We start from the raw sequence: 27,645 nt of genomic DNA on the forward strand, positions 1-27,645 counted from the left end.
CTCAAACTCCTTCACTCCCTCAGTTGGAGGCACTAGTCTCTATTATTAAGCAAGCAGTGGTTCAAGGAGTACAAGAGGCATCTACCTCTGGGGCATCTAGGAAACATAAAAGACCGCGGGAGGTTTTGTATGATTCCATTTCAGATATATCTGATGAAGAATTATATGATCCAGCGGATGGTCAGTCTGATTTTTCCGAAGAAGGTGAAATTCTCTCGGAAGAGGAATCAAACTTTGATACATCACTGATTGATGGTTTAATTAATGCAGTGAGGAAGACCTTGAATCTAACAGAAGAGTTACCAAAGAGTTCTTCAGCGGATAAGCTGTTTCCTTCAGTGAAAAAGCGAGCAGCGACATTTCCAGTACATGATTCGATAAAAGAATTAATTCTGAGTGGAAGAAAACTGAAAAAAGAGTTGTAATTCAGGGGAAATACGACAAGAAATATCCGGTGGAAGAAGCCAATGCAAAATTATGGGATTATCCACCTAAGGTGGATGCAGCGGTAGTCAGGTTGGACCGTAAAACCACTTTGCCGGTTGATGACGCAGTGGCATTCAAAGATCCAATGGAGAAGAGAATGATTTAAAGAAATCTTTTGTTTCGGCAGGGGCCTCCTGTAGACCGGCGGTGGCTCTAACATCGACCTCAAGGGCCATGAAGGTGTGGGTCAATAATCTTGATGAGGCAATAGCTTCCAATGTGAAAAGATCAACATTGCGAGAGATGCTGTCAGATCTGAAAGTGGCAGTAGATTTTGTGGCAGAGGCCTCATTAGATTTAGTCCACCTAGCAGCAAGGTCTATGGCTCTTTCGGTTGCGGCTAGAAGAGCTCTATGGCTGAAGCCCTGGTTAGCGGACTCGGCATCAAAGACAAACCTGTGCCAACTTCCATATGAGGGCGAGTGGTTATTCGGAGAGAATCTTGATTCTATTATTAAGAAGGTGTCAGGAGGTAAAAGCGTGTTCCTGCCTCGAGAAAAGATTCAGACGTCAAGGGACGAGAGCAGAGTCGCCAGTGAATAAGTCTTTTCGAAACTCAAGGCAGTATAAACCTGGAAGACCGCAGAATAGACAAGCATCCTGGAGGAATACTAAGGGAGAGTCTCGGCAACCAACGAGAAAGAACACTTCCTTTGGAGCATCTTCGAGCAGAATACAATGAGATCAGGCCGGCCCAGATTTACAAGGTAGGGTCGCGTCTGGCGCTTTTCGAAGAGGTCTGGGTCGAAAGAATTCGGGATCATTGGGTTCTTCAGATTATAAAAGAGGGTTATCGGTTGGAATTTTCAAGAGTGCCAAAGCGCGAAGTGTATCGTGTCTCGTCGGTTCCGAAGGTTCAAGGAGCAAGACAAATATTACAAGATTATGTAGATCAACTGCTGCAAATAGGAGCGGTGGAACCAGTGCCTATTCTACAGCGACAGAGAGGATTCTATTCAAAGCTTTTTCTGGTCAGGAAAACATCAGGAGATTTCAGACCAGTACTAGATTTACGTCCTTTAAATCGATTCATAAATTGCAGAAAATTCAAAATGGAGTCGCTGGCGTCGATAATTGTGGCGGTGTCCCCACAAACATGGCTAGTCAAGTTAGATCTCAAAGACGCATACTTCCATGTGCCAGTGTACAGGCCTCACAGAAAATTTCTGCACTTTGTAGTTCAAAATCAACATGTACAATTCACATGTCTCCCATTTGGCCTCTCTTCGTCACCAAGAACTTTCACAAAGGTTCTAGTAACGATCATAGCTCATCTCAGAGTGGAAGGGGTTTCAGCTTTCCACTATCTGGACGATATCCTCTCGGTTGCCAATACAGAGGAAGAGGCAAAAAGAAGCAGAGACGGAGCAGTTGCTGTACTTCAAAGGTTCGGCTGGGTGATAAATTGGCAGAAAAGTCAGCTAGTACCCACACAAAAACTTGTTTTTCTAGGCGCAGAGTTGGATACACTTCAAGAGACAGTGTCGCTTCCGGAACAGAAGGTATTCCAGATAATAGACAAGGTGGGATCCTTCAGACGAAAGTTGGAGGTTTCAGTCAGGGAATGTATGTCCCTTCTAGGCCTCTTCTCTTCTACAATACAGATGGTGCCTTGGGCAAGGTGGCACATGAGGCCACTTCAAAATTTCTTTCTAAAGTCAGGAGCAATCAATCCTCTCAGACTGGGTCAGTCCCTTCGTGTTCCGGAATGGGTCAAGTCGAATCTGGAGTGGTGGTTGGATCCTCGAAACTTATCGAAAGGAATGCCCCTAAAGCAACCCAATTTTGTGATCATAACCACAGACGCCTCGCAAACAGGCTGGGGTGCAATAATGGACGACGTGTCCGTACAGGGGCAGTGGAACTTAGCTCATCTTCCCTCCAATTTGCTAGAACTAAGAGCAATAAGAATGGCGTTAGAAGCTTTCGCAAAAAGAATTGCTCACAAGTGGGTAAAGATTCGTTCGGACAACGCCTCTGCGGTGGCATACGTCCGGAAACAAGGAGGGACCAGGAGTGGTCAATTGCTCAGAGAAGTGGCGACCATCATGGATTGGGCAGAGGTAAACCTAGAAGGGCTCACAGCCCTTTATGTCCCAGGGAAAACGAATGTACAGGCCGATTTTCTAAGTCGAAATGTCTTAGATCCAGGAGAATGGTGCCTAGAACCAACTGTATTTCACAACATAGTACAACAAATGGGAAAACCAGAAATAGATCTAATGGCATCAGATCAAAATTCCAAATGCAGGACATTCTTTTCAAGATACCCGTCACAAAAAACCAGTGGAGTAGATGCGCTACTCCAGAATTGGAGAGGGATATTCGGGTATGTGTTTCCGCCCTTTCCAATGATTTGGAGGGTGTTGAGGAAAATAGATGTAGAGGAGGCCTCAGTAATTGCAATAATTCCGTATTGGCCGAGACGTCCTTGGTTCCCTCTGCTGACACAGATGGCGGTACAACCTCCAGTAAAGTCCTAAAGAATTTATTGATGCAAGGTCCGATACCTTTTCAAGATGTGTGCCGCCTGTCACTGACGGCGTGGAAATTGAAAGGCAGAGGCTTGCGGACGAGGGGTGTGGAACTGAGTTAACAGATTTATTACTGAAATCCAGAAAGATATCCACATCTACTCAATATTACAGAGTGTGGGCTTGTTTCGCCAAATTTGCAGAAAAGACAGGATTTAATCCGAAAGTTCCATCAGCAGTGTCGGTAGTAGAGTTCCTCTTTGCAGGGTTTCAGAGGGGTCTGGATGCAAGCACGCTTAGGGGTCAAGTTTCAGCCCTTTCGGCTATAACTGGCAAGGATTTAGCTGAGGAAAAGTTGGTGATTCGTTTTTTCAACGCCCTAAAGAGAGTGAAACCTTCTCGAAAGCGAAGAGTACCTCCGTGGGATTTGCCCTTGGTCTTAAAGGTGCTAACATCAGCTCCATTTGAACCTATGGAGAGTGCATCAGATTGGCATGTTACGTTGAAGGTACTCTTCCTGGCAGCGATTACTGCAGCTTGCAGGGTAGGAGAGATTCATGCATTGTCGGCGAAAGAACCAGAGACGGTGATATTTCCAGATAAAGTTATTCTAAGGCCATCATTTCAGTTCCTGCCTAAGATGATGTCACAGTTTCATCTAGATTTGGAACTAACCTTACCATCATTTTGTCCGAATCCAAGTAACAAGCAGGAACGTGAGTGGCATACTTTGGATTTGGTGAGAGCTCTGTCCCATTATCTAGATCGGACAAATTCATGGAGTAAGACTTGACAGATTGTTCGTTATTCCTAGAGGTCCAAGGAGAGGAATGGCCCCTTCAAAGGCTGCCCTTAGCCGGTGGATCGTTGGGTGTATTGTTTTTTCGTATCACAAAGCAGGCAGAGAGGTTCCTGGAGACTTAAGGGCTCACTCTACCAGAGCGTTGGCTACATCATGGGCGGCAGAAGCCAGGGCTCCGCCAGAAGCGATTTGTAAGGCGGCAAGATGGTCCTCCTTACATACGTTCATTAAGCATTACAAATTGAATGTTTGGCTATCCCAAGATGCTAGATTTGGGAGGAAAGTCTTACAGGCTGTGGTGCATTCATAATTAAAAGACTTAAGCATTGATTGTCCCTCCCTTCATTTATTTTTCTTGGCTATGGGAATTCTCATATTGGTGAATTGCTGCCATGGGTGGCTTGGGAAATAGAGAAATTTTATTACTTACCGTAATTTCTATTTCCAAGTCACCTTCCATGGCAGCATTCACCAATCCCCCTCCCTTCTGAAGCTAAGATACATAGACAAAGGGGGAGTGTAACAGGGCGGATGTTATAGAGTAGTTGGAGTTAACCCTTTCCTGTCCAGTGGCCTGTGGGGCGGGAATACTCATTGGTGAATGCTGCCATGGAAGGTGACTTGGAAATAGAAATTACGGTAAGTAATAAAATTTCTCTTTTTTTGTTTTGCTTGACATAGCTCCAGTAGGTGGAGCTGTTACCTGTTATGGGACACATACTGTATCCATAGTTTTAAGCATGATGGAATTGCAATGTCAATATACTAAAAAGTTTTTTTAAATTAATCTTCTGTAGATCCCTGTTCATTGTTGGCAACCATCACCTAAAAAGTCAGTTTACACAATGGAGCAGGATACAGACAAGACAAGTTTAAAATGAATTTTAAATAATAGTTATAAAAACTTTACAGCTGGGCTCTCTAATTTGGAAAACTTGTTTTTGTAATATTAATGTAAAATGCTTCATATCCTGCTGGTTCTATCTAGATGGTCATGGGTACACTTGTTTGCTGGAGTGCCTGAAAAACTTTTGATTAATATAAAAGTGCTCATTCAAAGATGAGGGGAACAGATACAGTATATGTAAAAGAAGGATCCAGATAAGAGCAGGAAGAAGCAAAGTGAATGGGAAAAAATAATATTTTATAACTGAAGAGAAGCTTGCTTGCAAAGATGTGTATTATAAAAGACAAAACGTAACAGTAGTCTAAATAGAAGTTATAAATATCATAGTAACATAGTAAGTTAGGTTGAAAATAGACACGTGTACATCAAGTTCAACGTTTTATCTCTCACTCTCTCTTCATGACCATATAATTATTATTATACATATAATTATTATCATACAGGTCAGTTATATATATGTATAATATATAGCAGTTAAGCAGGTTTTATATATATATATATATATATATATATATATATCTATATATCTATATATATATATATATCTCTATATCTATATATCTATATCTATATCTATATCTATAACCTGCCTAATGGCTTCCAGAGAGGAAGGCCAAAAACTCTATTTGAAGCCTCTCCAATTTGCCTCAGAGGGGGAAATAATTCCTTCTTGACTCCAAGATGCCAATCGGACTAGTCCCTTGAGCAACTGGACTGAGAATTAAAATAGGCCCTGGTATTTCAGGTTCACAGAGGCCACCACCAGCCCACTAAATAGTGACCGCCTATGGCATCCTACAGCAGCCCCTCTGGTATTTGCCAGAACTCACAGATTGCCAGTCCGGCCTTATCAACTTGTACTATGAGCTATCTTCTATAACCCTGTATTCCCTACCTTGCTAAAAAGCCACCCAACCCCTTCTTAAAGTTATCTAATGTGTCAGCCTGTACAACTGATTCAAGTAGACAATCACACATCTTCACAGCTCTCACTATAAAAACCCCTTCCGAATATTTAGATGGAACCTCCTTATATTCTAATCGGAATGGGTGACCTTGTGTCAGCTGGAAAGACCTACTGGTAAATAAAGCATTAGAGAGATTATTATATGATCTCCTTATATATTTATACATGGTTATCATATGACCCCTTAAGCACCTCTTCTGCAGTGTGAACAACCCCAACTTGGTCAGTCTTTCCTCATAGATCTTCCATAACTCTTACCAGTTTAGTTGCCCTTCTCTGCACCCCTTCTAATTCCATAATGTCCTGTTTGAGTGCTGGAGACCAAAACTGTACGGCATATTCCAGATGGGGTCTTATCAGTGCTCTGTACAGTGGAAGAATGACCCCTGCTCCCGTGAATCTATGCCCCTTTTAATACAGCTCAAGACCTTATTTGCCCTTGATGTTGCTGACTGGCATTGCTTGCTACAGCCAAGTTTATTATCTACAAGGACTCCAAGGTCATTTTCCATTATGGATTTGCCTAGTGCAGTCCCATTAAGGGTATAAGTGGCTTGGATACTCTTACATCCCAGGTGCATGATTTTACATTTATCAACATTAAATCTCATCTGCCACTTAGCTGCCCAGATTGGCAGTTTGTCAAAATCCTGTTGCAAGGATGCTGCATCCTGGATGGAATTAATTGGGCTGAATAGTTTTGTATCATCTGCAAACACTGATACATTACTTACAATACACTCATTTCATTAATGAACAAGTTAAATAATAGTGGAGCCACCCTCTGTATCTGATCCTGTAGCCAGTTTCCTATCCATGTGCAAACAACTTTATTAAGATCAACAGGCCTTATTTTAGAAAGAAGTCATTTGTGGGGCATGGTATTAAACGCATTGGCAAAATCCAAAAAGGTCACATCTACTGCTCCCCTGCAGTCCAGCATCTTACTTACCATCATAAAAATTAATCATATTTGTCTGACATGACCTATCCTTAAAGCCAAGCTGATAGCTGCTCATAATGCCATTCACTAGGACACAATTTGAATGTGATCCCTTAACAAGCCTTCAAATAATTTGCCCACCACAGATGTCAAACATACTGGCCTATAATTGCCAGGCTAAAATCGCATACAGCGGCGGTCAAAGAACAAAGATAGAACAAAGAACAAAGATAGAACTATCTAGAATAGACCTACGTTGGGTAATAAAAAAAAGGACGTGCCGCCTTTAAATATTTGAATTTCACGCTATGATGTCAGACTCAGCGAGACGAATATAAACAGCACGTGTGTGCGTCAAACAGAAGATGTGTGCAGAAGAGGAGGCAGCGGGTGTCCACCTCCCAGGTACCCTCACAACCCACTCCTATTGCACTCCAGACACCTGCCTCTGCAGCCTACCCCTAGATCCAGCCCTGACCATGATTAACAGCTGGAAAACAAGATATAAAATCTGAAGTCTTCATTTTGTGTCACCAAGCATTAACTTAAGCAAAAGTAGAAAAAATATTAAAGATGCCATTCAGAGACTTTATTTCTTCTATAGTCACAGGTTTGTGCTTAGTACATCAGTGGGGCTCATTTATAACCCCTGGGCAAAGTTGCACCTGGGCAGTAAACCATAGAAACCAATCAATTATTAGCTTTTTTTCAGCTGCAGATTGAGGTTGGTTACTATTGCTACTACCATCCAAGTGATATTATAAGATTATAGCATTACGTGACTTTTTAATTAATGTATGTATTAATTTGATGTGATTTTATTGGTGGTTGTTATGTAAGTGGTTTGTCTGCAGGGGGTGCTCTGGCTTCTAATGAAGTGACTAATAGTTCACGAAACACGTTACTCCTGTCTCACCCTGCCTGCTCTGTATGTGGTGTTTTCAAATGGATCAATACAGTTATTTACAATTTTTACCAACTTTGGCTACATCTCCATACCCTGTCTCAGCGATACGATCCTATGATGCAATTCTTGATTTTATCAGTGTGTATTTCTGCAGCCAGAGCAGATGAGAGTGTTTGGTGCGTACCTTCCATGGATTGAGCACTGAAAGCAATCATCTGATTGTCATGGGTTACTGATTAGGTGCACATTTGCCCAGTGTTTATAAATGTGTGTGTCTATTTGGAACTTTTTGGCCTCTGTCAAAAGTTGTTTCTTAATTGAAAAATGACTAAGAGATGCACATATAAAATACTTTCGCTGGGTGAAATACAAGAAGGAGCAGAGAGTTTATGATCTGAGAAATGTAACTCTGCCCTCATAGCAACAGAGGCCACGCATCGGATAAGCCGAGTCCCTCCGCATATCTGGAGGTTAATATATTTGCTAATTAACTGTCTGGGTTTAGATGACTTCCCTATTTGTTACCCTATTATAACCACACAAACATTGCTGAACATTTCTGCTTTATTTGATTCTGCTCAGTGGAATGATTACTTTGCAAACTTATATATAATACAAGAAAAAATAAGTACCTTTGATCAAACCCTGCAGATGGGACTTACTTGTAAATAATTGTTAGCTCTGAAAAGTTCAGCTCTTGAACTAGAAGAGCTTCCTAACATACGAGCCAGTAGACTTAGCCCTACTGGTTAATATTTATTACAGTTAGACAAACCAAAGAAAAACAGGAACATCAAACTAGGGTATCCTAAAGGAGTCCAAGCATGTCTTATATAGTATATTTCCCATTTCATAAAACTTCCTTGAATGTCGGGAAAGTTTTAAAAAATGCATACACTTAATCAAACTCAGTGCCTTTGTATGTTGGTCAGAATGGGGCTCTTACACACGGCCGTTCCGACCTGCGCTCCCCTGCGTTCCGTTTGTTGGCGTTCAGCCGTAGGGGAGCGCAGGAATAGACGCAAGTAATGATTTGAAATGGGGCTGTACTCACTCAGGCGCGTGTAGGCGCCGAACGCAGGTTCAGACGCAACATGCTGCATTTTTCCTGCGTTCGGCGCCTACACGCGCCTGAGTGAGTACAGCCCCATTTCAAATCATTACTTGCGTCTATTCCTGCGCTCCCCTGCGGCTGAACGCCAACAAACGGAACGCAGGGGAGCGCAGGTCGGAACGGCCGTGTGTAAGAGCCCTTATACTGCTTTGTGCACTCCTATAATTAATTACCTGCACCTGAATTACTTAATTACTGAAATTAGCCCTTTTTAATTAGGTATTACTATTATTCTTTTTACCCCTACTTTGTTGGAATACAGACCTTCCTAAAAGTGCTTTTGATCAGAGATAGTCTGCATCTTTGATTGAACAAATAAAACGAATGGTCTAATGTAATTAAACAAAATCATTTAACAGCATCCTTTATTCTGTTTCTTATAGAGGCAGTACCATTAATGTCTATTGGAAATTTATACACGGCAAACTTATCAGGCTCCTACTCCAGGCTCAAGTTTTTTTTATATATATATATTTTTTTATTATATTTTTAATTTTCTGTTACAAAGTCTTGTCTGCATTTGGCTAAAACTGTTGGATTGGGATTGTAGATAGAAGTCAGTGGGCTCGCTAAATAGCAATTTGTGGATTCTGGCAAATAGAGAGGTGCTCTAAGATACCATAGACATTTACTATTTATTGGGCCTGTGTGGCCTCTTTATTGGGCCTCTTTTTATATCAAATGCTAGGGTGTATATAAAAACCTCCATATGCCTTTTTCACATTGTTTTTTAAATCTCCTCTTTGGGGTAGTGATTTGGATCATTTTGTACTTGATTTCCTCTGTGGTGAAATAATTTGTATCCATGTTTCCTTCTTTGGTCATAAAGTTGGATGCAGTGTAATCAGTTATTGTGGTGGTTGTTACTTAATATCCGGATATCTTAATAATTGTAAAAAATAAAACTCCAGTGTCCATGTAGGGTTGCCACCTTCTGCCCCGAAGCAGACCAGGCAGAGGGCAGGCCAGGTGATGTTGGGGGCAGGTAGATGACAATCAGGGGGCAGGGTATGTGGCAGTTTAAGGGTGTGGATGTAGCTGTACCATACCATTAGTTTTAAAGCCCTGTCTGGATTTCCTAATTTGGAAATCCAGACAGGCAGCCCTTCTGAAATCTGGACAGGTGGCAACTTTATGTCCATGTGATCTTATGCTGTGCATGAATCTACCATATGAATTTACAATGGAGGAAAAAAATAAAAACGTGTAACTATGGGTTACTTTAACTGGAGCATGTTTATATGTGCAACGCACACAGAGAACGGAAAACAGTGTCTCTTCTATCTGTATAAATGAATTGTTAACATTCAGAATTGCATTATTGATGCTGTATGTTAATTTATATAAACACATTAGACCAGGTTGAGAGGGGTTTGTTTATTGTGGACCTAGCTTCATTGCGAATATTTGTTCTCAGCATTAATTAGCCAATTTAGCATTTAAATGATGAGATGTGGGAAATAGTTGTTATTGCAGCATTGACACTGAGCTCCATTAATGGTAAGGATTAAGGATGATACCCCACTGCTAATGGTGTTACTAAAATGCTTAATTGCTGTTAGATTGCTTAATAGACAGTAATGAGTGCATGCCAAAAGCTTTCTGTGCTACTGATGTGCTCTGATACATTGGCTTTTGCTTCCTGGGCAATGATGGAGATTTTCAAATCTTACTCACAAATTCATTTTTTAACTTGTTGTTATGTTTATTGGTGCCGAGGGCTTGTGCTCTATATGAAGCAAATCATTGCTGCCACATCTCCAGATCCTTATTATTCTTATCTCCAGATGTTATTATTCATCCTATGTCACCCTCCCCTGGATTTATAGAGCATCTGTTTGTATATGTAGCAGTCCTGAATGTTCATTACTACACCTGAATAAACCAATTCATACATTTCGCATTTTTTTCAAGGCCATTTGTGCTTCAATATATAAAATACTTTCGCTGGGTGAAATTCAAGAAGGAGCAGAGAGTTTATGATCTGAGAAATGTAACGTTGCCCTCATAGCAACGGAGGCCACGCATCGGATAAGCCGAGTCCCTTCACATATCTGGAGGTTAATATATTTGCTAATTAACTGTCTGGGTTTAGATGACTTCCCTACTTGTTCCTCTTATTTCAACCACACAAACATTGCTGAACATTTCTGTTGTATTTGATTCTGCTCCGTGGAATGATTACTTTGCAAACTTGTGTATACTATTAATTACAGTTAGAAGAGCCAAAGAAAAACAAGAGTCCAAGCAGGTCTTTTACACTATTTCCCAATTATAAAACTTCCCTGAATGTCAGGAAAGTTTTATAAAATGCACACACTTAATCAAACTCCGTGCCTTTGTATGTTAGTGAGAATGTGTTATACTGCTTTGTGTAGTCAGACGCCATTCTGCTCTAGAGTTCAGCAGCAGCAACATCACTCTCCTGAATCCTGATGTGTAATACATGAGGGAAGGATTTACCAAAGGTCTACCATTGCCCTTTAGCTCCCTTGAGTAATTTCTATAAATCTGTAGCCTTAAAGGGGAACTCCACAAAAACATAACTTAAGCTTTTTGAAAAGTAAACATCATTTCAAACAACTTTGCAATATACATCAATTAAAAAATATGCAGACTTTTCATGATTTTTACTGGTTTCTGACCGTTCCCCAAGTCTAGCCCCCTGCTCTCCTGCTGATCTTTCTGACTACTTTGCTGAGCTGGCCGACTACTGTTACTTTGTATCAACAGCCAGCTGTCTTAGACTGCATCTTCCAAACCCCACAATTCCCTGCACATGTGATTTCAATAAGGAACAGAACATCACAGTGCAATGCATTGTGGCAGTGGCGTAATATTACTGGGCCCCACAGCCTTGTGGGGCCCCTATTCCTCCTGGGCCCCCCAGCAGCAGCAAGGTCTGCTTCCTCTGTAGTTATGTCCCTGCATTGGGTTATGTAGTTCCTGCATGCTGTCTGTAAGCTGTGGAGAAGTTGTTACAATTTGTAACATCAGTGTTTAGTCCCTCCTTCCCTGCCAGGATTTCAAATGATGCAGAAAGAGAAGAACTGTTAAACAGCTGGATTTCAGCATAGAAAATAGTGTTTATTCATACTTTTTGTAGAACAGGTAACTGTGATGGATATATTAGGGGTTTCTGTGTTATGTGGGCCTCTTTATCAAATTTTGGTTTGGAAGCCAGAGTTCCCCTTTAAGATCAACTTTTAGTATGATGTAGACAGTGATATTTTGTGAGTCAATTTGCTATTGAGCTTTATTTTTTTATTATTGGTGGTTTGAATACTTTAAAGATTAGTAGTTTAACAGCTCCCTAGTTTGGAATTGCAGCAGTTGCTAGGGTCTAAATTACTCTAGCAACCAGGCCAGTGGTGTAAATGAGAGACAAAAAGATGAATAGGAGAGGGCCTGAATAAAAAGATAAACTAATAAAAAGTATAACATAATAGCATCAAAGAGCAATAGTTTTTTTTTTTTTGGCTGTTAAGGTCAGTGACCTCCACTTGAAAGTTGGAAACAGTCAGAAGAAAAGGCAAAGAATTCAGAAGCTATAACATAAAAATAAAGACCAACTGAAAAGTTGTCACGAATTAGCCATTCTGCAACTTACTAAAAGTTAACTTTAAAGGTAAACTACCCCTTTAACAAACCAGTGCCTTGCAAAAGTACTTTGAGCCTTGAGCAAATTCATACTGAACTCAGAATGGCTTATCTACAATTAAATGTTCAGTGTGCAAAGTGCCATTTTAAGTGCAGGTTGAGGCACTTTTTTTAACCATGATGAAACATTTTTCCCTTTAACAGTAGCATATTGTGTCTGCCAAGGGGAGTTATGTTTGTCGTACTTGTGTCTGAAGTGTCCAATTGCTCTTGTGCTTCAACACAAATCAGATGCGATTGCTCTGAAAATCTTTGGTGTTGGGATGTAGTAATTTCCACTAGTCAAAATGATATCTGTGTGTTATTGTTTAGGCACCAGTATGATGTATCTATTGATCCAGGCTGCTGTGGACACCCTGGACTACCATATATACTGATATGGGCTGTTGCATAAGTATATTACCCCTACTCTTAAATATTTTGCTGTTACCTCTTGCAGAAATCACAGTTGCCTGGGGCTTTTGAATGAACCAAAGTGGCAAACTATTTGGCAGTGATTTTTGCCCATTCTTCCAGGCAGGCAATTGCCTCAGTTTTTATTTGTGGTACTGTATTGGACTGAGACTAAGGCTTTAGCTGTGACATTGCAAAACACACTTTTTTCTTGAATAACACATGTTATTTTGTCTTTGTGCTTGGGCACATTGTCCTGCTGAAAGATCAACTTAAGGGTTCAGTGAAGGTCAAAAGAGGTTCTCTTGCCATATTTCCCTGTATTTTAAACCCTCACATGTTTTCTTTCTATTTCTAACAAGATGACCTGCCCCCGCTCCTTAAATGCATGAATGTCCCAACATCCTGCCATATTGTAGGTATATCATGTGGGTGTGAGTTGACATTTGCAATGAACTTTGATATCACCTCACTTTTCTCACATTGCAACTGGGTCAGGCTTTTACTTTTTGCCATTGTGTGAAAGCACCTGCATAACTAACTGCACAGGCTTCTTGCTGATAAGCGTATATTTAGGCATAATGAAAGAAGAACTAACATTACTAGATGTCCCAAACTGAAGTGCCTGCCTGACAGTTGCAAAGGAGAACTGCCGTGCCTACTTGGTACTGACAAAGCTCTGGACAGAATGAAAAATTTAACCAAGAAAGTCATAAAATGAGAATAGGCAGACACTGAAATCCTACACTAAAGCTCTTGTATAGCAGCACTGCTGGGACTTGGGGATTGGAAAACAAGTCTATATGGAAATGCATGATTTGATTTATGTTAATTTATGGTAAATGCCGTTTCCCTGACTATGCAGATGCACATTTGTTGATATTTATGTATTCTGCATTATTGTCAGCACAGGGGGACAGACTCTTACTCTCTTCATTCCCTTCTTTCTCCCTCTCTGCTGTTTGGGTCTTTCAGCGTTCTCTATGTCGTTGAATACTTTGTACAAAACATATTTTTAACTTATTAACAAGGTACTTTTAACCCATGAATCCACCATAGTGATCAGCTCCAGTAATCCCTTTTGAGGTAATTATCACTGTTTTCTCAACAACAAGTTGCTGTGTGACATCTCCCATCCTCTTGCCGTCAATTAGAATAAACCGCTACATCATCAAAAAAAAAGGGAAAAAAGCAAAGCTTTCTTAATTAATGAGAGAATAGGAAATTCACAAATCCTTCTGTGATTTCTAATAGCCTTTCTTCTTTGTTTTAAGGGGTAAAAGAGAGTTGAGGTCTCATTTAGACCAATGTTTCTCCTCAGCATATACTCTTAACTGCCAGGAACGCTCATCAGCAAGCAAGCACCGTATTATAAAACACTGCAGAAATGTCCTTATGGCAAAGCAGGGAAATGTTTAAATTACTTCTGCTGAGCTTGAGCTTTTTTAGGTGGAACATTAAGGATAGGAAAAGTGAGAATAAACTCTTGTGACACTATCCTTGTGTCAACTAATGAGAAGTTATTCTTGGCCCTTCACTTTCTTTGCTTAACTAAACAGAATTTTATGGCCAAGAGGCTACTTTCAAGTTCATTTAAGCCTGTTTTTATTTACATAAATATGACCGTTATTTATCCATGGACTTAAAGGGGTTGTTCACCTTCAAACCTTTTTTTCAGGTCAGTCGGTTTCAAATAGTTCACCAAAAATAGACTTTTTTCAACTACTTTCTATTTGTGTCGATTTTTCTAATATTGAAGTGTAAAGTTTAATTTTTCACCTTCTAAAGCAGCTGGGGGGGGTCGCTGACTCTGTAACTGTTCTACATCAATACATTTAGTTGATACATTTGTCATCTTTGTCCCTGCTGAGCAGAATCCCTGAGTTTCATTACAGGCAGCTGTTAGAATTGATACAATAGTTGCTAATATTCCCCAGATGCAGCTGAGAAATGTATCAGCGAATGGAGCAAATTGTAATAGTTCAGAATTCTCCTGGATCGCTGAGCTTCCAGACTGAAACACTGCAGACAGGAACATTAAAACTAAACTTAAATTTTGGGGAAACAGTAAAAAATCTGGAAAATGGAACTGAACAAAGTTTATGGAAGGTGAACGACCCCTTTAATGTCCTTCTGAGGAAGTGTTGTTCTCCTGTTTCCTTGGCATTGTGCATGAACCTCACATTTACATTTAGCTAAACAGATATTGTAGAATACTGGATTTGTAAATCTTTTCTTTTGCAAAGCAAATATTTTCTTAAAGATTGCTTTTCTTAACTAATTTCCATTAAAAAATCTCATAACCAGAGATTTGTAGACTCTGGTATTTCAGGTGCACTGATGCCAAAACAACAGACCCAATAAATAGTGACTATATGACATCTTACAGCAGCCCCTCTGGCATTTGCCAAAGCCATCGGATTGCCAGTCCAGACCTGCTAAAATAAATTGATGTACCAGTTTACAAATGCTCTACAGGTTATTCGGAAAGCTCCAAATTACAGAAAGGCTGTCTCCCATGGACTTTGTTTTATCCAAATAATCAAAGTTTTCAAAAAGTATTTCCTTTTTGTCAGTACCAATAAAACAGTACCTTGTACATAATTAAAACAAAGATATAATTCATCCTTATTTCTAAGCAGAACCAGCCTATCAAGTTTATTTAATTTGTATGTGATTTTCTAGTAGACTTAATGTATGAAGATCCAAATTATGTAAATATCCATTATCTGGAAAGCCCCAGGTTCCGAGCATTACAGGACCCATACCTGTTTGCAAAAAGTCTGATTCCCCTTGGATCATCTTTTCCATAAACCGTAGTGCAATTCCTCTATGTATTTTAGCTTTCCATAACAGTACACTGCTTTTTATTCTGAACTGCCCATGTGATGCCCCTTGTGTATGGCCTCCAGGTGCTACCAACACTGCGGGCACAGACAAGGGCAACTCCAGGCACAACTCGGGGTTGGTAAAATGCATCTTGGGCAAGAAACATGGCACTTTGCACCTTTTACCATAGACATCAGCTCTCTTGTTATCAATTAACTTTTTATTTACTGTCATTTACATTCTGTACAATATTAAAGGTTAATTTTAATGTGAATCACCCATTCAATGTCTTATATTAGAGAAAAGTGAAGTTTCAGCATGCCACCTAAGCTAAGATGCTGGAAGCTGCCACGTGTTCTAGTTATAAAGTAGTTGACTGTCCCTTTTGTTTTACACAATGCCAAACTTTCTGCATTGAAAGACAATTTTCTCTTCAGTTTGCGCTCTAAACGAAGACCTATTTACCAATTTAGCTGTCAACATGGAATCTTTATTTCTAATAATCAGCTCTGACATTTGCTCTTCTTTCTCTCTTGCTCCTTCTCATCCATTCTGTTGCCTTGTTATTACTTTTATACTACCCATAAAGCACTCTCTAGTATTTCTGATGATTGATGTTGTACAAGCAGAAATTGGACTCTATTAAAGGGCACAGACAGGACATTGAAACATCATTCTTCTTGTCAGCTTGAACAAATTGGTAAAACACAAAAAAAAGTCAGAACAAGCAAAAGGGTCTGCTAAGCAATGCCAGGAGTTCCACGCTGTCATAGAAATTCTTGCCTTGCCAATGATAGTAATGACTGGAAATTGGAGCTAGATGTTTTGACAGAAAGACATATTAATTCTCTCAGTGGAATGTTAATCCTGTGGCATCAAGAACATTGCTTCCCTCAAGCAGCATTCGGAAACTGCAGTCTTCTACTAGTGTACTGAGATACCTAATAGTCTCCTGCAGATATTTCAGCGCTATCAGTTTCTATGTCCCCTGATACATGTGATAAATAGAATACAGCTATAGGACCTGTTATCCAGAATACTCGGACCTGGGTTTTTCCGGATAACAGATCTAAATTTGGATCTTCATACCTTACTTCTACTAGAAAATCATTTAAACATTAAATAAACCCAATACTTTGGATCAAGTACAAGGTACTGTTTAACTATTACAAAGAAATCATTTTTTAAAAATTGTGGATTATTTAACTATAATGGAGTCTATGGGAGACAATCTTCCAGTAATTTGGAGCTGTCTGGATAACAGATCCCATACCTGTACTACTAGTGACTACCCTCTATTACCAGATATGCTCAACTGGACCATTGGCCCAAATATTAGGTTAAAACAACAATTCTTACACTGTAATACCACCAAACAATAGAATGGTAGCAGTGATGACTGTGCCAAGGAGACCCCAAGCAGTGATTATTGCTTCTGTATCAAGTAGAACACCAGCAGAGAGTTTCTCCTAATGCCAAGAATATGTAGAACACTAGCAGTGACTATCCTCTTTTACCAACAGGTCAATTTAAAGGACATGTAAAGCATACATCTTCCTACCATGTAGTATATAAGTCGGGCACATCCTCCCCACCCAAGCCACATCATTTGTGCTGCATATACCCTATCAATTTGCCAGCGCCATCACATTTTCCTAAAACAAATAGTAGCTTTCACCCTGGTGCCATTTTCCTTCTGAAACATCATCAGTAACATTGGCATCTGCAAACAGGACATGCTGTAAAGTTCATGCTATGCAGGTTTACACAGACACAACATACTTTGATAAAAAGTTCTGCTGGGGTTGAGCACAGGAGAGGTGGTTAGGAGAAAAAAATAGGATCAGACAGCTAGAGTTTCTATGGGAACCAACAATGCTATCTCTTCATTGGCTGTTAGACTGGAGGGTGTGTTTAGTAATCTGAGCTGAAAAGAACTGAGCATGCTCATGAGCCAACAGCCAAAGTAAATTCCTGAGGGAGGGAGCCGAATGGGTTAGAGGAATAGAAGGATTTCTAAGTGATTAAGGGGATGCTGCAGCCTTACTGTTAACCTTTTAACAACCAGAGCGGCAGTTATCTAATTATTTCACTGGCCGTTCACTGATTACATTTTTGTTAGGAGGGGTTACATGTCCTTTAACTGCACAGCTACCAGCCTTTGTGACTACGCCCATATGTATGGCAAATGTAACACAGCTGCCAGTGATTTCATGGGTCACTGTGTAGCTCCATCTATGTTTAATTCTACATTAACATATAATAGTATCACACCCTCAGGTCTCAGATAAGCTTTGGAGATATCGGTAGTCAAAGGGCACATGAAGCGCGAGGAACGATTCTCTCCACCTCATTAAATTCCACAGGTGGAGAGAAGACTTGTGCATGCCCACCTTAAAAGAGCTGGGGACGAGAGTGGATCCGCTTCTCTCGGCCTGCAAAAATACCGCGGTGGCAATTATGTTCTGTGTGTCATTGCCCAAAGGCTTTACACTTTCACATCTTCTGGGACTGTCCATAAATTTAAAAAAAACACATATAGCCTTTGTAAACAAATCCTTCATTACGAAATCCAAGATGAAATCATGTACATCCTCTCATTCCATGCAGACCACTCCGGACCCGGAACGTTGCCTTCTTTGTGAAATGCTTATGGGCAAAATAAATCGCCTATTTTCACGCAGAAACTATTTTTGACTATACTGAACCAACCCATTAGCCTCCTATATTCAAACCATCACCCATCTCAGAGAAGAACAGCATGACTGTGATACACAAAGCAATGTCACAATAGGGTGTATATTATGAATATTTTAATTCAGAATTAAATGTCAATGTGTGTATTGTTCAGCCTGCTGTACCAGCTCTGTCTAGGGGGCCCCGCCAAAATGGTCCCAATTGGCCCCATATTTTATAAGACGGGCCCTGTATGCTGTATTCCCACATATGTGTAAAAGTGTCCCTACTCTTTACATTATATACAGTTGAACTCATTTTAATATTTAAAAGATGAATAGAAAATATATTCCAGTTATTGCTTTAAATGCTTCTGCTGGAATTTGTTCCCAGATTTTAAGTAAAATCAGGTTTCTGCTATTATTTGTTTAAATTCCTCTTGTTCTTTATGCTGAATGCTGGAGATATATATAAATCTTCTATTTGTGACCCCAGTCATGTTAATCTAGAACTCTCAATATCACAAAACAGCTGAAGAAAACCATAATATATCTTCGTTTGTTTCCCAGATAATATACAGTGAGAATTAGAAGCTAGAAAGAGCCCTCGATGCCTTTCACAGAAACCTTGCGCTGATGTGTTTTATGGGTCACACATCTGCTCCTAATTTCCTCAGCGAATAAAAGAGTTGCGTTTTTTCTCTGCTATACATATAAATTACAAGTCATTCAAGTGCAGTTAAGAATAAAAGCCCCTAAAGATAGCGCTAGAGCTGCATGCATAAGCAGTTTATAAATGTTATTTAGTGTCATAAAAAATGCAATTCTTATTGACCCATGGATTATACAGCGCTATGGTTTACTTACTTACTATGGACTTGGATCTACTTGTCCCTGTGTATTTATAATTGTTGCTCTTTTGTGATGTGTGTATGTACCTGTGTGTTTAGTAATAATTGCAATGTGTAAGGTGCCTATGTGAGAACATTCAGACGCAGTTTTTATAAAAGTATCCTGCGACATAATATTGTATGTATTCTGCAATACAGCTGGTTGGGAACAGAATGGACCAAATGGCAGACAGAACAAATAGTGGAGAAAGTGGCCTCTGGAAATGAAAGTAAAAAGAGCACATGTTCATTATATACCAGGGCTGCAACCATTTTTGTGAAAAGGAGGTGGGCACAATAGCAGAAACTATTTATTGCCATTTGATGGTTCAAATGCAAGGAAATGAATAATCGCTTCATGACTTTCCTCTTCCTTACTGTGTAATTTGTCTTCATTTGCCAATAATGCTGCTGCAATTTGGGTAATGGTGCATTACAGGTATGGGATCTTTTATCCAGAAACCCTTCTCCAGATTAGAGGAAGGTTCTCTCCCATAGACTTCATTTTAATCATATATGTATATATATATATATATATATAAATAGCAACAAAAAACCGCACTCACAGGACTTAATTTAGTGCAAACAAAGTGGTTTTGTTGGCACTAAATTAAGTCCTGTGAGTGCGGTTTTTTGTTGCTATTTATATTATTATATAACCAGCACCCAGGCAGTTGACCAAGTTTTTGAGTGAGTGCTCCAGCCTGCTTGTTATATATAAAAAATAACATAAAGACTCCTTTTCAGAAAATCCCACTTCCCGAGCATTCTGAATAACAGGTCCCGTACCTGTAGTACCATAGTTTGCACCACTCTTGCTCTGGGAGCCAAATTTTCCATGTTCTAATATCTACATTAATATAGAAAAAACTGATAAGACATTTTTATTATATATATATATATATATATATATATATATATATATATATATATATATATATATAAATATATATATATATATAGAAGAGCAAAAAAACCGCACTCACAGGACTTCTTGAAGGGGCAAAATCAAAAATGATGTTTATTTCAACGTTTCGGCTATTCACTTAAGCCGTCATCAGCTGATGACGGCTTAAGTGAATAGCCGAAACGTTGAAATAAACATCATTTTTGATTTTGCACCTTCAAGAAGTCCTGTGAGTGCGTTTTTTTTGCTCTTCTATTGATTTATTCTAACCAGCACCTAGGCAGCTGCGCTTGTTTTGTGTGCACCAGAATTTGGACTATATATATATATATATATATATATATATATATATATATATATATATATATATATATATATATATATATATATATTGACCAGTTTAATGAATGAAGCAAATGTAAACTTGCAAAATGTAAACGTGCAATTTCTTAATCCTAGTTTTATTGTTGGAATCCTCGTTACCTCTTGTTGCTATTGTTAATGATGCCACCAGCTCTGGCATTTTGCACTATTTATTTGTCATAGTGACTTAGTACTTTCTATCTCTTATTTCTGATTGTCTCTTTCTATTTCAGCATCAAAATGGTACTGATGTGGACAAGCGGGGACACATTCAAGAGTGCGTACTTTGTTCTCAACCAGGCTCCATTCCAGTTCACTATATGCGGCCTGTTGCAGGTCTTTGTAGACATTGCCATCTTGCTGCAAGTTTACATATACAGTGCCTACCCCCAGAAGCCAGTATCACACGCTACACATGCTACTGGTGCCAAAGCTCTCTAATTAGGAGAGAAAATTAATGGTATTATACATGATGGTGTCAGTGCAACGTTTTCAGAACCAGTAATCCTTGTATCTGGTGCTGGGTCTACCTGTATTCCTGCAGGTTATTCATATACTGCAGTGTTCTCTACCATTTTATATAAACTCTTACTCTGCCTCATCTTCAAGCATGTCTCTCCTGCAAAGCCAATGCTCGCATTTTGTATTCTGAACCAAGGACCAACTGAGTGTATTGTATGTATAATAGACTTTTTTGATTGTCAAGAACTGGACAAAATATGCTGATTTCATGATCTTTGGCCTCAGTAACATTTTGCTTATTTTCTCTCTCCTCTCAAGAATATTTGTTTTCCATACCGTCAAATGTGGGTCCATTATGGCTGCACCTAATACAAGTTTGACTTGGATTTTGGTTGAGACCTAGGTTTTTATGTGTAATGGAAGATTGTGATTGAGAATAAGCCTTACGATTCAGCCAGATACATCCAACCTCTAGTTTTTATGTGCCTTCCCCAAACCAAACACAACAAAGCTGGTGCCATTTTTTAAGTGTTTTAGACACCAGCACTCAAATTGTAGTATGGCAAGTGTGAACAATAAGAGATTTTTTGCCTGGTGTAATGTCTTAAATATGACTATTAACATTATGGGGGTTATTTATTAAAGTCCGAATGCCAAAAACCCAAAAAGTTTTTTTGATCATAAAATCTTGAATTTTTCGGGATTAATTATACCCTGAAGATGGAAAAAGTCTGAATCCGAAAATCCAGCATCTCAGACCTGCCGAGATTATATATATATATATATATATATGTATATATAATATATATATAATATATATAAGTCAATGGGAGCAGCGCCGCGGCCTTGCCACAAATCTAGGCCTGAATGGGAGAAGTCCCGAAGATATCCTGATCAGTGTTGGGTTTTGTGCAAAAATCCGAAGATTTTGTGGTTTTTGGGCAAAAATCCCCAAAAAATCCTGATTTTTCGGGCGGAAAATCCGAAAAATTCATACGGTTCGAATTTTCAGACGATTTTCATGAGTTTCTCGAGTTTTTACCTGAATTGGAAATTTTTGGAAAAATGTATTCAGAAATAAGGGGAAATAACCTGTGCGGATTTGGTCGGACTATATTTCAGAAAACAATGAGATAAATTCAGACTTTGATAAATAACCCCCTATTACTATTACTGAAGTCACAGGGGCTCAGACTAGGCAAACTGCACTTGTGCATCACAACCAATCAGATATCTGTTATCATTATCTTATCTCAAGTAGACTGATCAAATGCAATTGCTGATTAGATGCTATGCCTTACTGCACTGGTGCAAACGAGCCCCATCATTTGCACACAATCAGTTGAAGGTGGTACTTGGTTGAATTTGTCAGCAACACTGTTACTGTTACTGTCACTTTTATGACTTGTCAGTCCATAATTTGTAAAGGTGGCCATACACAGGGAGATCCGTTTGTTTGCCAACGTCACCAAACGAGCGGATCTCTCCCCAATATGCCCACATTGAGGTGGTCCTACTAGGGCCCAACGATCGGATCAGAATGGAGGCTATAGGGGCAGTCAGATCCTGGGACCGCATCAACGAACAGCTGCGGCCGCGATCCAGCGGGATTTTTTACCCTGCCGGATCAACATGATATCGATCAGGAAAGCCAGTGGGAGGGCCCTACACATGTGCCAATAAGCTGCAGACTGTTTGTCGGCAGTTTTTATCACCCCCTGTATGAGGGCCCTAAGGCAGATAATAGTGCCTTTCCTACATGTCATTAGCAGGTGTCGTATCTCACATTCACTATGGGTTTCACTACAAGTTTACTAGGCTGAAAATCACCTGGGGGGGGGGAAGAGTTCATGTGAAAAGCTCAGACTTATGAACAACAATCAGCTTGATATTTGCCACTTGTAATGGACTTTTTTATCTATGCAATGTCTATATACTGTACATGCCCCTGAGCAGAGGAGCAACTTCATTCATTTCTGATCAGATCATCCTTTCACTTCATTCAAAGGCCAATCTTTCCTGCTGACTTTATCATCAGAGCTGTGAATTCCTTACCCGAAGTTCAAATGAGCCTTTCCAAGAATAGATAAAATGAACCCAAATTAGCAAACATCGCCATTTTAAGATAAATGTAATGCGGCTCCTTGTCCCTGTGAACTAAAATAAGAATCCTCTTCAATCATTGCTTTTTTTTATCCTTTCTAATAAAGTCCATTCTGCAGCCGTAATTTCCCATCTTCATGCCTCGCTGGGGTGACTTATGATGCATATTTCATCTCCGATTAGTCCAGCTTCTTGCTCGTGCCTCTATTATTTATATTCTCTGAATGTTGCTGACTCACTAGAGAAAATGTTTTACAAACAGCTATACGTATACATTATACGTATTCTTTATTGAGATCAGGCACAGGCAAGAGTTCTTACAGCTGCACAGCTTTCTGCCTTTTCCACCAGCAGAGGAGGGCTGGCAGGGAATTCTGGGAGTTGTAGTTCAGCAGCAGCGGCTGACTTACTGACACTTGCCTAACCCTGGCTTTTCATTACTATTACATACAGATATGCCCTTGCACACAGCTTTTGCATGCTGTTACATGCAGTATCTAGAAAAGCACCTATTTTATGTATATGTAAATATATAGAAATTTGGCTATGGGATTGATTATTGAAAAAACAAATATTATTTATCTAGCATTGATTTAGTATCGACAAATCAACTTGTATGTTTAAATTAAGCAGTATTTCCATATTGGTGTTTTGTGGTCCCCTTTCTGTAATAGCTAAGTTATCTGTATATGGGTTTAGCGGTTTTTGCTATACACCTCCCTTTTTTAAAACATCCTGTTCAGTTGCTACAAATTTGTTTTTTGTTTTTTCTCTTAAAGCTTTTTTTAATATTTTTTTTGGAAACTTGATTATTCATTGCTATGATGGGAATATTACAAGGCAATTGTTGAACTACACTTCCAAAGAACTGATTGTTGTAGTTGATGCAACAACGGAGAGACGCTATTGACATTGTAATATGGTACGGGTATGGGACCTGTTATCCAGAATGCTCGGGACCTGGGGTTTTCCGGATCTTTCCGTAATTTAGATCTTCATACCTTAAGTCTACTAGAAAATCATGTAAACATTAAATAAACAATAGGCTGGTTTTGCTTCCAATAAGTATTAATTATATCTTAGTTTGGATCAAGTACAAGTTACTGTTTTATTGTTACAGAGAAAAAGGAAATCATTTTTAAAAATCTGGATTATTTGATTATAATGGAGTCTATGGGAGACAGCCTTTTCATATTTCTGAGCTTTCTGGATAATGGGTTTCCGGATATCGGATCCCATACCTGTATTACCCTTTCGGGGTAGGAAGTGTCTAATTGTGTACCCTGGAGGAGTAAAGTTTTGTGCACTTTTTTTGTTATTGATTACAGCCATAATTGTTTTTCTAAGGCCAGAATGATCTAATTCCTTTAAATTATTTTCAAAGAAAATAATAAAATATGACTTTTACTTATGTTTGTGCTGAGCATTTAAATGTTGCATTGACTGTGCTTTTATCAACGTGCTGATGTACTGTGGGTATTTAAAGGTAAGTGTACAGTTACCCTGCTGACTAGGGTACTTGGTATAGATTAAATGAGAGTATTACTTCCATGTGTTTATATGTTAATGACTGGGATGTTCCTCTTGGGAGTTCAGTTGAGACCTGGCAGCAAGTGTACACCCGGGAGAAAGAAGAATAAATAATCTATATATAATACACAAAAGCCATGAATATCTTGTAAATTATATCCTTATAAACGGTGAGTTCTGATGTCATCAGTTATAAACGGTGAGTTCTGATGTCATTTCTGTCACACGACTCACTGAATCTTGTGTATTATAATAAATAAAGTACCCCCAGTTGCAAAATATGAGGATATTAGAAGTTGGAGGCCTTCGGCCTCGTGTTTTTATATGCTCATGAAACTCCTCGGTAACTTATAATATCCTTATATTTTACAAGAGTAACTGCGGAGCAGCCTGTCTCGATCAACTATAGAACAAAGGAAAATCATTTGTATACTATCAATATTGTTTGTCCAAATCATATAACAGAATAGGTAGTGAACTCCCATGGGTAACAAATCACCTATAAGCTAAACAATGCATAGAGGTTATCTATACTCAGCCTATTGTTTTGAGCCTTTTTAGGGCACCGACAGTGATGCACTAGCACCTCCTTGATTTTGTAGTTTCAAGTTTTTTAGGTACACTTTACATTTCAAATCAGCTAACATAAAAATAGGTAAAGAACTGGGAAAGATGCACCCAAATATTATTGCCTCTTTCTGCATTTGTCCAGTAAGCTTTCCAGACCATGGGCAGGCCTTAAAGGGGTGGTTCACCTCTAAATAAACTTTTAGTATGTTTTAGAATGACCAATTCTAAGCAACTTTTCAATTGGTCTTCATTATTTATAGCTTTTGAATTATTTGCCTTCTTCTTCTGACTCTTTCCAGCTTTCAAATGGGGGGTCACTGACCCCATGTAAAAACAAAGTACAAATGTATTGTTATTGCTACTTTTCATTACTTTCTATTCAGGCCTCTCCAATTCATATTCCAGTCTCTTATTCAAATCAGTGCATGGTTGCTAGGGGAATTTGGACTCTAGCATCCAGATAGAAGAAATAGCAAACCGGAGAACTGCTGAATAAAAAGCTAAAAAAATGGAAAAAAACCCCCACAAATAATAAAAAATGAAAACCAATTGTCTCAGAATATCACTCTCTACATCATACTAAAAATTAATCAAGGTTTGACCATTGCCAACAGGTGTTTGTTAATGATACCATTCTTACTTTATTGCCTATTATTCAACTTTACTAAATAACATTTTTATAATTTTGGGATTGAAAAAGAAGTCAGTTGCAGCATCATTTGATTGTCAGTTACAGTGACACAGATCATCTATCATATAAAGCAACCAAAGGATTTGTAAAGACTTTCCTGCAAAGATTTAATTACTGAGGGACCTCTACAGCTAAAATATGTTCTTCTTATATTTTGGGATTGGCATAGAATGATACAGCCTGTGGTTATGAAGAGGCAACATATGCATCAGACTTCCTGGGGCTCATTTTGGAAGTGCTAGTGCATTTCTGGTTGCACAAATTGATGGCATTCATTGAAAGTACTTGTTTCTAAAGGTGCCACTTGCATTTGGTGCAAAAGCTGCACTCTGCTAGGATGTGCAAATAGCTTAGCCAAAAAAAAAACCCACTAGCAGCATAAAATGACTTAGTTTAATGGGCTTATTTATTAAAAATCTAATTTTTAAGGTTTTTTTCTTCGAATAAACTCACAATTTAAAAAAAACTTGAATGTTTGCTTATTTATGAAAAAAAATCCAGATGTAAAAAACTTGAGCTAATATAATCGTTAAAAAAACTCAATTTTTTTCGAGTTTCTATCTTTTAAAAAGTCAAATTTGAGAGTTTACAAACTCAAAACCTCGGATTAAAACTCGAAAAACTCAAATTAAAAAAATGGTAAAAAGTGAAAAGCACATTACTGATTGCTGAAATCTGTGCTTTGTGAGAAGAGCAAGATGCCATTGTAGATAGTTTTGACCTTTAGATTTAGGGTGGATTTAGGTTTTAATGGGGATTGTTCTTTGCTGAAGCAACATATATCTTTGTACAAAAATGCCGTCTCTCGCTGGGATTTAAAGGTAATGGAATAAACTATTGATTGAATGGGTAGCCAGCCACTGTTTGCAGCCCATCCATACAGAATAGAATCTCTCCATAAAGAAAAAACTCAGCCTTAGGCACGATTAATGGTAATTCATACACACCTTCCAGCTGTTACGTTTTCTGCGGGACAGTCTTGATTATGACATCTCAGGCCACAGTTCCAGGTCTCTTACTGTAATGTCCCGACTTTCTCTTTTGATCTACTGCAGTGACTCGAGAATAAGATACACATGTACTGAAACTTAATTAAAATAAGAGGCACCGTTTTTTGTCCCTCTTTTCGTTTTTCAAACGTTGGGAGGTTTGTTCATGTGTAACCTAAATAAACACAGTCTGTGGATCATTAAGCTATTTGTGTGTGTAGGAAGACATATATTGTTGGACTAAGTAAAATGTTTGCAGTTTACACAAGCATCACTGGACAACACAAACTAACGCCTCAGTCACCAATGTAATGTGAAAGTGGTAAAGCACAACTTAATGACTGACTGAAGAATAAATGTATGGGCACTAGAATGCTAATATACATTACAAGCACTCATTTTCTCCTGAAACTAGAGTTTTTAATGACAATTAAAACAAGTGCCAGGGCCGGGCCAAGCACCCTAGGCAACCCGGCCGGTAAGCCCCGCCTCTGGCTAAAAGCTCTGCCCCCGGCACGCGCGAGGAATGGAGAGAGAAGAGACAGACGGGGAGGGAGTGGTGAGTGATGGAGAGAGAGAAAAGAGGGGGGTGTCAAAAGGGAAAAAGAAAGACTAGGACTAGGGGGGGGGGCAGCAGTTTTAGATGTAGATGCCCAGCACCCCCTATTATTGGGCCCTAGGCAGCTGCCTCTTCTGCCTACCCCTAGTTCCAGCCTTGACAAGTGCCCCGTTACCAGTTAGGTAATGCTTTGGACCCATTAACCCATAAACTGTATATATATATATACAGCGACATTTTGTGCATACTGCTACTGAAAAATGCCTTACCCTTTAAACAACACAGGGATTGTTTGTCCATATATTGCAATATATTTAAGCTGGCCAACTACGTCAAAGTCATCCCATATCTGGCCAGTCCTACGCTTGATTTTCATCTGATTCATTAAGAATTCAATTGCTTAATTATACATTTTACAAAGGGA

General features: G+C 39.1%; 1 protein-coding gene across 3 annotated transcripts in view; it reads left to right on the top strand.

The window, feature by feature from the left end:
* Window positions 1–21,479, top strand: part of slc66a2.1.S (solute carrier family 66 member 2, gene 1 S homeolog) — a 73,849-nt gene extending 52,370 nt beyond the window's left edge. For all 3 annotated transcript variants that reach the window (XM_018223574.2, XM_018223576.2, XM_018223575.2), the window contains one exon: window positions 20,551–21,479. In XM_018223574.2, the coding sequence (XP_018079063.1) occupies window positions 20,551–20,758 (208 nt within the window). In that variant the 3' untranslated portion in view covers window positions 20,759–21,479. The remainder of the gene's footprint in view (window positions 1–20,550) is intronic.
* The last annotated feature ends 6,166 nt before the right edge of the window (window positions 21,480–27,645 follow it).

The sequence above is a fragment of the Xenopus laevis genome, chromosome 6S (genome assembly GCF_017654675.1).
Source record: "Xenopus laevis strain J_2021 chromosome 6S, Xenopus_laevis_v10.1, whole genome shotgun sequence".
Classification (NCBI taxonomy): Eukaryota; Metazoa; Chordata; class Amphibia; order Anura; family Pipidae; genus Xenopus; species Xenopus laevis.